General features: G+C 37.5%; 1 protein-coding gene across 3 annotated transcripts in view; it reads left to right on the top strand.

Annotated features, from left to right (window-relative positions):
- Positions 1-1,153: 1,153 nt before the first annotated feature.
- rbl1 (retinoblastoma-like 1 (p107)) overlaps positions 1,154-11,447 on the top strand; it is a 44,170-nt gene continuing 33,876 nt past the window's right edge. For 2 of the 3 annotated variants that reach the window (XM_080780702.1, XM_080780701.1), the window contains exons 1-5: positions 1,154-1,466; positions 4,473-4,609; positions 5,384-5,483; positions 5,863-5,966; positions 6,081-6,145. In XM_080780702.1, the coding sequence (XP_080636828.1) occupies positions 1,296-1,466; positions 4,473-4,609; positions 5,384-5,483; positions 5,863-5,966; positions 6,081-6,145 (577 nt within the window). In that variant the 5' untranslated portion in view covers positions 1,154-1,295. Of the gene's footprint in view, positions 1,467-1,581; positions 1,601-4,472; positions 4,610-5,383; positions 5,484-5,862; positions 5,967-6,080; positions 6,146-11,447 lie in introns of those variants that run through there. The other variant, XM_080780703.1, reaches the window with a different exon arrangement.

The following is an 11,447-nucleotide window of genomic DNA, read 5'->3' as shown; positions in this document are numbered from 1 at the left end:
GTAGGCCTAGTTGTTTATTTTTTTGACTTTCTTATTTCACAGTATGCAGAAAGAGTAGCCTACATTTCAAACAAAAGCACAAGTCATTACAAAAACCTCTACTTTGAGGACAAAACTGAAAAGCACTATAAATTAAGACTTGTTTGCATCAGTCATCCATTTTCAATTCATCAGAACATTTAAAGACATACACTTCTAAAGTGCAGTTGTTTATTTGGTCTTGTTTCTAAAGTGTAGAACTTTGTTTATTTGGCCTTGTTTCTAAAGTGTAGAACTTTGTTTATTAGCTCTTGTTTCTTTGTGCGTTTGTTTATTTGGGCGTGTTTACGCACATCGACAGGCTGGGTGCTGGGCTAAAGAAACTTCAGCAGATGATGGATGGAGCCCGCACACCACAGGTACAAAAATTCTTTCTTTATTGAGAAATCTGACAACGTTTCAATCTATATTTGATCTTCATCAGGTCATCCTAAATCAGTTATTCAATTTCTCACACATTTCCATGTCAAGGACCCCCAGATGAATGTATGTCATTTGTATGTAAAAGGACCCGTCACCCCTACATCTAAAAAATATATGTTGTGCCACTCAGATATGAGTTGTTAAAATGTTTCACATTTGTCCGTTTTTTTCCCAAGATTTATTTTTAAATAGCGGATCTAAAGCTCACAAAGCATTGCGATGTGACACGTTGTGAGCTTTTAGATCTGCTGTTTTCAAATATCCCATTTGATTTTGATAAAGTCTCATTTAGTCTATTTAGACTAATGGAATGTTTTAGTGGTGATTTATGTTTATTTGTACGTCTCTAAATGTTATGATGAATTGAACATGGTGGACCCTATTGTAAACAATTAGGTTTAATGCTTTATGGTGTCGTCCTCTACTCCACTTTTAACAATTTTGTGTTTGAGTTGTGCTTGAAATGTGCTGTGATTCTCCAATCTGTTAATACATTATGCAATCAATCAATCAAAGTCAAGTCGACTAAATATATATTTATAAAAAACCTTAGTCTTAGTATTAGTCAACAAAATTAACACTGCAGTAGTCGTTTATTTTTTGTTCTTGTTTTCGTAGACCTGGCTGCTTGTTTCTCTGACACAATCTGGCAACGATGTGCGGAAGTAGAGTCAGACCGGAGAGGGGAAGTTTGACTGTGTTTTTGTTTGGTTAGTCTGCTGCGGGGTGTTTTAATACTTTAACGGGGTTCTTTAGTCATCTTTTTTATTGTATTATCTTTATATATCTTATATAATATTGTTATTATTATTATCCTTTGATCCTCCTCTACGATGGGAGGAGGAGACGACGAGTCCGACAGCGACTCTCTGAGCACCGGTATGGACTGTGGCTCTGTGAAGAGAAGTCTGGAGGTTCTGTGTCAGGATCTGAACATGGACGAAGACACTTCCATGGAGGCTCTGGAGGTGTTCACCAAGATGTTTAACACCTACACTCTAGAGGTAAATACATTTCTATAATAATAATTATATAGTCTGGGCTCTGGAGGTTCTGTGTCAAGATCTGAACATGGATAAGGAGACCTGGAGAAGCTCTGGGTATCGTTGTAAAGATGTTTAACACCTACACTCTAGAGGTAATTATAACTAGGTTTAGGGTTAAACGGGCTTATTTATTATATTATTGGTCCACTCCGTTTGGTTTAATTTTGGTTTCCTAAATCAAATGTTTCTAAACATCTGAGAATGTCCACTGGAACCAGCCTGTTATTAGCATGAGAGTAGGTAGCTAGGGAGGAGTACTGTAGGACTGTAGGTATACATACGATAGTAGAGCAGCCTCTTTGTTTTCTGGGTGCAGCAGTGCTAGTACAAACACTGACTGTCTCTGTTGCTATCATGTTGTAACAATTCAATTCAAAGGGTTTTATTATTGTCATGAGAAAACATGGAAACAAAGCCAAAGATAAAAAAGTCGAACAATACGATCAAAACCAAATGTATGTACAATTGAAGATCACTTGATACTGATATAAGTGCAGGTCAGAAATACACGCAATGTATTATTAGTAGTCTTTAAGGTGGTTGTGTCCAATTTCATATCCTTCTATCATTTCAAAGGAGCTTTATTGGCATGCGAGAAAACCTACATTTACATTTCCAAAGCAAGTGTCAAAATATAATTAAAAACAGTTGAAAGGGGGTACAGCATTTTGTAAACAGCAATTATGTGACTGTCACAATGTGTCGTTACATACATGTTTTATACAGGGTATAAAGCTTTAATGGCATACAAAAAAACAACAACTCAGATTTAAGATGTGAAGGTAGCAGCTCTGTGTACATGTGCAGATAGTAGTCCTTAGGGTGGTTGTATATTCCATTGGCTAGCCTTCTTTTGTCGCAACAGTTCACAAATATTGCTGCTGTGTTGCACATTGTTGTATTTCTCCCAATAGGTATGGGAGTTTTTGTAGCTAGTCGTAGTTTAAACAAAAACTCACTTTGGGTCCGATGTGTGTATGTGTCTGATTTATTGGTCATCACAGCAGCTCACAGATCTGGCTGCTGTGTTTGCACATTGTTGTACTTCGCCCAGCAGATATGAGAGCAGATATGTTTTTGTCATTAGTCATGCTTTCAAAATCTCCTTCTTATTTGTAACCTGTGGGAACTGTCTCTGATATCATCAAGACATCAGAGTCTGATGTCTTGGTACAGTGGACAGTATGTGTCTCTGATGTCTTGGTACAGTGGACAGACGTTTAGGAACTTAGGGAAGTGTAGCTCAGTTTCCACTTCGTTTTGTGTGCAGTGGGTGCATACTAGTCTGCCGTCTCTCTGTTTGTGTTTGTGCACAGAGTTCCAGGACGGTCCCGGTCCAGCTGGCTGAGGGGGTCATTTCTCTAGAGTTGTGCTGTGTGTGAGACTACCTTGTTATGCTGTAACAATGCTGATTGAGGCAGCGGTGGCCGAACGGTTTGCGGAGCGGTCTTGATATCGGAAGGTCGCTAGTTCGTATCCCCGGACCGGCACGTTTCAAATTACCACAGCTGAAGTGCCCTTGGACAAGGCATTGAACCTCTACCATGAAATGTTCTATGAGCAGGGCATGGCTGTAAACAAGTTCTTGAGCTTAGTCCAGTTACCCTGGGTAAACATAGTACCTTTCTTTTCCTTTGATGCTATTGAGTCACAGTGGTATATCAGCTAGCCAGTATTTGTTGACCCCTTGCCGTGACCAGTGACCACACCCATCCTTAGACCTCAGCTTCCATTGTGATCTCAAATACACATCTGTAAAGTTTCAGCTCTCATTGTTATCTAAACCAGGGTTGCCAAGTCTGCTTATTTGCCACAAAGTACCTGTCCCAAAGTTGTGGTTTTTTGGGGGGGCTTGTTTTGTTTTGACAAGCAAACATTTCTTTGATTTACATATACTATAAATACCCATAGGTTTGGGGGAGTGTGAATCACATTGAGTGACATAGTAGGTCTGTTGTCTCTACTTTTTAAGCCCTGGCTAAAGTATCTGTGTAATAGTATAATTAATGACCAAAACATTCATTATTATAGACATTACATACTAGTAGTATTTATTATGATAATTGCACCAAGTCTTTTTATCAGGATTATATGGCCTTACAGTATTATTGGGCTTGTTTTTCGAGGGAGATGGCTTGTTTTTCGAGGTGGGTTGGCTTATTTCTCTGACAAGAGTTGGCAACACTGATCTAAACTACACATCTGTAAAGTTGCCTGACTGCATCTCACACACAGACACACACATTCACACAGCTGGTTCGGTTCGGCTTATTTCTCTCACGAGACTGACAAGAGTTGGCAACACTGATCTATTCTAAACTACACATTCTGTGAAGTTGCCTGACTGCATCTCTCACACACGTCTCTCTCTCACACACACGCGCACACACGCGCACACACACACACACACACACACACACACACACACACACACACACACACACACAGTCACACAGCGACTTCGGTTGAAGAGAACGTGTGTCACATCATAATTTCATCTTCTGCACCAAATCTCTCGCTTTGCCGGAAATAAAATAGGCGATCTACAAGCTCACACCGTGTCTGAGTTTGTACATGGGCTACTTGTGAGCTTCTATATCGGCTATTTTTGGCGAGGCGGTGTTTACGTGGTTAAACTGAAGTCTCATGATTGATATATAACATTCCAAATATTATCAAGAGACACCTCGGGACTGAAGGCTCATACATAGTCTAGATTTTCGGTGGTTAGGTGACCAGTACCGAACTACAACATGACGTCACGAGCCGCGGTGAAGAGAAAACCACCGCCACCGCTCCAGCCCTTCTCTCTGTTTTTTTACTCACCACCGTTCAACGTTATTTCAGCTCCGAAAATCCCAGACTATGAATAGGCCTTTAGGCACCCGCTCTGAGAAACCCCTTCTAATTGTACAGAACAAAAATAATTATAAATAACATGTTATTGTTGTGGGTCGTCCTCAGGGAGAGGTGGTCCACTGGCTGGCCTGTGCTCTGTACTCGGCCTGTAGGAAGGGCTCCACCCCCACCGTGGGGGGTAAAGGACTGATGGAGGGAAACTGCGTGTCTCTGACCAGAATCCTCCGCTCCGCCAAACTCAGGTCTGTACACATCAGTGTTGTTTTTGGCAGCAAATTTCTATTTTAGTTTAGTCATAGTCTTTGGACTGAAACTTCATTTAGTTTTAGTCACATTTTAGTCTAGTTTTAGTCGACTAAATGTCATAAGATTTTAGTCGACTAAATCTACAGTTGATTTAGTCGACTAAAATGTATTTTGGTGGGTCTTGATGCCGTCGTAATGAGTGTTTTTACACTTGCTAAAAATAGCAAGTGTAAAATATTTTCAGCATGCAACCAAGTGTAAAATGACTTATACTGGATCTCTTGTCCACTAGTCCCTTCCTAACATTTTAGTCTAGTTTTTATTTGTCTACGAAATTGTCAGTATATTTAGTCTTAGTTTTAGTCATCGTAGCTTAGTTTTCATTTAGTTTTCATTTGTTTTTGTCCGTGAAAAAAGGTAGTCGACGAACATTTTTCGTCTTAGTTTTAGTCGACGAAAACAACACTGGTACACATCCAATTTCATATTCAACTCGATTCAATTCAAAGGAGCTTTATTGCCTTGAGAGAGAGCATACGTTTACATTGCCAAAAAGTGGAACAATACAGACAAGATAAAGCAATGTACGTACGAACAAACATTGAATACCAATAGGAATACAATAAAGGTGTAAACAGAGCTGTGTTACATTAACACTTTGAGTAATGCTGATTATGCTGTCTTGTGAAAACTATTTAAAAAAATGTTCCGTATCCCGTGTGCGTGCATCATCACCTCATGTGACAACTTGTGTGTGTGTGTGTGTGCAGTCTGATCCAGTTCTTCAGTAAGATGAGGAAATGGGCAGACATGTCCAACCTGTCTCAGGACTTCAGACATCGAATGGACAGTCTAGAGAGGAACTTCCAGGTATAACGTGTGTGCGGTTGCGCAAAGACCCGCCCATCAGCACTGTTTAATGCAATTTATTTGTGCGTGTTATATATGTTTTTTTTTTATTGAATTATTCACGACAGTTGTACAGTATGTATATCAATAACATAAACAAGCGGCACACTAGCAAACAATTCACTAGTTCTTTATTTCAATCATTTTATTATTTTTTTTATTTTCACAATTATATTACCTGATCATCTTCTTAAATACACTAGTTTGAAACTATACTGTCATATGCAATGCATACATCTGTCGCACAAATTATCAAAACATTAGAAAGTAGCTGTGTGTGAGAGAGTGTCCAGGTGTCCACAGTCATATTCATATATGACCATATATGGTTAACTTCCAGGTGTCCACGGTGATATTCCGTAAGTTCGAGCCCATCTTCATGGACATGTTCCAGAACCCACAGGGCAGCGAGCCGCCCAGACAACCTCGCAGCAGGAAACACAGGTCTGTCTGTCTGTATCGCTGTCCCTCTCTCTCTCTCTCTCTCTCTCTCTCTCTCTCTCTCTCTCTCTCTCTGTGTTGTACACATGTGATCTAACTCGGTGTTCTCTCTTCCAGACGTCTGCCGTGCCATATCAGTGACGTATTTAAGTTCTGCTGGACTCTGTTTGTGTACACCAAAGGTAAGTCTTAAACCCATTTTGACCTGCGATCAGATTCTAAAAAAATGTCTTCTACATCCCGACAGTCGTTCTTCGATTCTTCAAAAATAGCAGATCTACAAGCTCATAGCGCGCCACCGAGTGGCGCGCTATGAGAGTAGTCTATTAGGATGTATGTTCACTACACATTCTGACCACTACCACTGGTGGCGCTAGTGAGCAATTTAATGCATAATTTGCATAATTAATTATGCAAATTAGTAATTAAACATTCCTTGAATTCCATAGATATAATTAGCATAATCATAAATCATAAAAATCCATAAATATAAATATCCATAAATATAATTAGCATATAATAGTTTATAATTAAATAATAATAAAAACTAATGATAGTTATTTATAAAATGCATGATGTGTGTGTGTGATTAGCTGATCTCATCTCTCTCTCTCCCTCTCCCTGCGTCACCATTTGCCATGTCCCCAACATGTAAATTTTGTCACTGGGGTTAAGGTGGGGGGGGGGATGGTCGCTAACCTCAGGCAATATTTATTTAGGGCAGGGGGGTCACTGTCTTAAGGGGGGGATGGGCTCTAACCATGGGCCAGGTGCGACATGCAAATTAAATGAAGCGAGGGGGTGGGGTGGGGGGATGGGCACCCCCCTCTTTGTGGAATGCTAGGTGCCAGACATGCAAATTAAATGAAGCGGGGGGGGGGGGTGAGGTGGGGGGATGGTATCTAAACAGGTGCAAGTTAGATAAACAAGGGGGTGGGGTGGGCTCTAACCAGGTGCTAGTAGTAAAATGCAAATTAGATAATCACAAAGGTGGGGGTCCTTATCTTTGAAGTGAATTGTATGCATAAATTAATCAAGGTAGTATTTAAATTCCTTACATACATTGACAGTGGGTGTGTGATTCCACCTAGTGGTCAATCTCTCTATATAAATATTTACACTGCAATACCTACTATGCCCTGATGTGATCTCAGTCATCTAGGGCAATGTTTTTCAATCAATAGTCTGGGGACCACCAATGGTCCTTGAATATAATTCTTGTGAAAAATCAATGATACCCCCCTAGTGTTCAATCTCTATATAAATATTTACACTGCAATACCATTTATGCCCTGATGTGATCTCAGTCATCTAGGGAAATGTTTTTCAATCATTGGTCTGGGGACCACCAGTGGTCCTTGAATGTAATTCTTGGGTAAGTCAAGGATATCCCCCCTAGTGGTCAATTTCTATATACATATTTACAACTGCAATACCATTTATGCCCTGATTTCAGTCACCTAGTGCAAATGTCTTCAAGCATTGGTCCGGGGGCTACCGATGATCTTTGAGAGGGTTCAGGTGACCCTCCCCCCAGCTAAATCATGGAGAGTTGGTAACCAAATAGTCTCCTTATAGATCTTTAACTCTATACTTTTCAATTTTTTGTGTTTTTGAATTTTTATGTTTCATGTGTCCTAAGGTGTATGGTTTATTGTCTGTCTTGTATTATTTTTGGTGTTTTGTGTTGGGATCTTTGAATTTTTTATGTTTCATGTTGTCCAAATGGGGTTGGGTATTGTAAATCTTGTATTATTTTTTGTGTTTTGTGTTGTGTCTTTGAATTTTGCATGCTTCATGTGGTACTAGGTGTTTGGGTTATTGTCTGTCTTGTATTATTTTTGGTGTTTTGTGTTGGGATCTTTGAATTTTTTATGTTTCATGTTGTCCAAATGGGTTGGGTATTGTAAATCTTGTATTATTTTTTGTGTTTTGTGTTGTGTCTTTGAATTTTGCATGCTTCATGTGGTACTAGGTGTTTGGGTTATTGTCTGTCTTGTATTATTTTTGGTGTTTTGTGTTGTGTCTTTGAATTTTTTATGTTTCATGTTGTCCAAATGGGGTTGGGTATTGTAAATCTTGTATTATTTTTGGTGTTTTGGGTTGTGTCTTTGAATTTTGCATGCTTCATGTGGTACTAGGTGTTTGGGTTATTGTCTGTCTTGTATTATTTTTGGTGTTTTGTGTTGGGATCTTTGAATTTTTTATGTTTCATGTTGTCCAAATGGGGTTGGGTATTGTAAATCTTGTATTATTTTTTGTGTTTTGTGTTGTGTCTTTGAATTTTGCATGCTTCATGTGGTACTAGGTGTTTGGGTTATTGTCTGTCTTGTATTATTTTTGGTGTTTTGTGTTGGGATCTTTGAATTTTTTATGTTTCATGTTGTCCAAATGGGGTTGGGTATTGTAAATCTTGTATTATTTTTGGTGTTTTGGGTTGTGTCTTTGAATTTTGCATGCTTCATGTGGTACTAGGTGTTTGGGTTATTGTCTGTCTTGTATTATTTTTGGTGTTTTGTGTTGGGATCTTTGAATTTTTTATGTTTCATGTTGTCCAAATGGGGTTGGGTATTGTAAATCTTGTATTATTTTTGGTGTTTTGTGTTGTGTCTTTGAATTTTGCATGCTTCATGTGGTACTAGGTGTTTGGGTTATTGTCTGTCTTGTATTATTTTTGGTGTTTTGTGTTGGGATCTTTGAATTTTTTATGTTTCATGTTGTCCAAATGGGTTGGGTATTGTAAATCTTGTATTATTTTTTGTGTTTTGTGTTGTGTCTTTGAATTTTGCATGCTTCATGTGGTACTAGGTGTTTGGGTTATTGTCTGTCTTGTATTATTTTTGGTGTTTTGTGTTGGGATCTTTGAATTTTTTATGTTTCATGCTGTCCAAATGGGTTGGGTATTGTAAATCTTGTATTATTTTTTGTGTTTTGGGTTGTGTCTTTGAATTTTGCATGCTTCATGTGGTACTAGGTGTTTGGGTTATTGTCTGTCTTGTATTATTTTTGGTGTTTTGTGTTGGGATCTTTGAATTTTTTATGTTTCATGTTGTCCAAATGGGGTTGGGTATTGTAAATCTTGTATTATTTTTTGTGTTTTGTGTTGTGTCTTTTGAATTTTGCATGCTTCATGTGGTACTAGGTGTTTGGGTTATTGTCTGTCTTGTATTATTTTTGGTGTTTTGTGTTGGGATCTTTGAATTTTTTATGTTTCATGTTGTCCAAATGGGTTGGGTATTGTAAATCTTGTATTATTTTTTGTGTTTTGTGTTGTGTCTTTGAATTTTGCATGCTTCATGTGGTACTAGGTGTTTGGGTTATTGTCTGTCTTGTATTATTTTTGGTGTTTTGTGTTGGGATCTTTGAATTTTTTATGTTTCATGTTGTCCAAATGGGGTTGGGTATTGTAAATCTTGTATTATTTTTGTGTTTTGTGTTGTGTCTTTGAATTTTGCATGCTTCATGTGGTACTAGGTGTTTGGGTTATTGTCTGTCTTGTATTATTTTTGGTGTTTTGTGTTGGGATCTTTGAATTTTTTATGTTTCATGTTGTCCAAATGGGGTTGGGTATTGTAAATCTTGTATTATTTTTTGTGTTTTGTGTTGTGTCTTTGAATTTTGCATGCTTCATGTGGTACCAGGTGTTTGGGTTATTGTCTGTCTTGTATTATTTTTGGTGTTTTGTGTTGGGATCTTTGAATTTTTTATGTTTCATGTTGTCCAAATGGGGTTGGGTATTGTAAATCTTGTATTATTTTTTGTGTTTTGTGTTGTGTCTTTGAATTCTGCATGCTTCATGTGGTACTAGGTGTTTGGGTTATTGTCTGTCTTGTATTATTTTTGGTGTTTTGTGTTGGGATCTTTGAATTTTTTATGTTTCATGTTGTCCAAATGGGGTTGGGTATTGTAAATCTTGTATTATTTTTTGTGTTTTGTGTTGTGTCTTTGAATTTTGCATGCTTCATGTGGTACTAGGTGTTTGGGTTATTGTCTGTCTTGTATTATTTTTGGTGTGTTGTGTTGGGATCTTTGAATTTTTTATGTTTCATGTTGTCCAAATGGGGTTGGGTATTGTAAATCTTGTATTATTTTTTGTGTTTTGTGTTGTGTCTTTGAATTTTGCATGTTTCATGTGGTACTAGGTGTTTGGGTTATTGTCTGTCTTGTATTATTTTTGGTGTTTTGTGTTGGGATCTTTGAATTTTTTATGTTTCATGTTGTCCAAATGGGGTTGGGTATTGTAAATCTTGTATTATTTTTGGTGTTTTGTGTTGTGTCTTTGAATTTTGCATGCTTCATGTGGTATTAGGTGTTTGGGTTATTGTCTGTCTTGTATTATTTTTGGTGTTTTGTGTTGGGATCTTTGAATTTTTTATGTTTCATGTTGTCCAAATGGGGTTGGGTATTGTATATCTTGTATTATTTTTTGTGTTTTGTGTTGTGTCTTTGAATTTTGCATGTTTCATGTGGTACTAGGTGTTTGGGTTATTGTCTGTCTTGTATTATTTTTGGTGTTTTGTGTTGGGATCTTTGAATTTTTTATGTTTCATGTTGTCCAAATGGGGTTGGGTATTGTAAATCTTGTATTATTTTTGGTGTTTTGTGTTGTGTCTTTGAATGTTGCATGCTTCATGTGGTACTAGGTGTTTGGGTTATTGTCTGTCTTGTATTATTTTTGGTGTTTTGTGTTGGGATCTTTGAATTTTTTATGTTTCATGTTGTCCAAATGGGGTTGGGTATTGTAAATCTTGTATTATTTTTGGTGTTTTGGGTTGTGTCTTTGAATTTTGCATGCTTCATGTGGTACTAGGTGTTTGGGTTATTGTCTGTCTTGTATTATTTTTGGTGTTTTGTGTTGGGATCTTTGAATTTTTTATGTTTCATGTTGTCCAAATGGGGTTGGGTATTGTAAATCTTGTATTATTTTTGGTGTTTTGGGTTGTGTCTTTGAATTTTGCATGATTCATGTGGTACTAGGTGTTTGGGTTATTGTCTGTCTTGTATTATTTTTGGTGTTTTGTGTTGGGATCTTTGAATTTTTTATGTTTCATGTTGTCCAAATGGGGTTGGGTATTGTAAATCTTGTATTATTTTTGGTGTTTTGGGTTGTGTCTTTGAATTTTGCATGCTTCATGTGGTACTAGGTGTTTGGGTTATTGTCTGTCTTGTATTATTTTTGGTGTTTTGTGTTGGGATCTTTGAATTTTTTATGTTTCATGTTGTCCAAATGGGGATTGGGTATTGTAAATCTTGTATTTTTGGTGTTTTGGGTTGTGTCTTTGAATTTTGCATGCTTCATGTGGTACTAGGTGTTTGGGTTATTGTCGGTCTTGTATTATTTTTGGTGTTTTGTGTTGGGATATTTGAATTTTTTATGTTTCATGTTGTCCTAATGGGTTGGGTATTGTAAATCTTGTATTATTTTTGGTGTTTTGGGTTGTGTCTTTTGAATTTTGCATGATTCATGTGGTACTAGGTGTTTGG

This window comes from Protomyctophum bolini (assembly GCF_963924005.1).
Source record: "Protomyctophum bolini genome assembly, chromosome: 2".
NCBI classification, from domain to species: Eukaryota; Metazoa; Chordata; class Actinopteri; order Myctophiformes; family Myctophidae; genus Protomyctophum; species Protomyctophum bolini.
The sequence above is the reverse complement of the archived record's forward strand: the minus strand, read 5'-3'. Positions and strand labels throughout refer to the sequence as shown.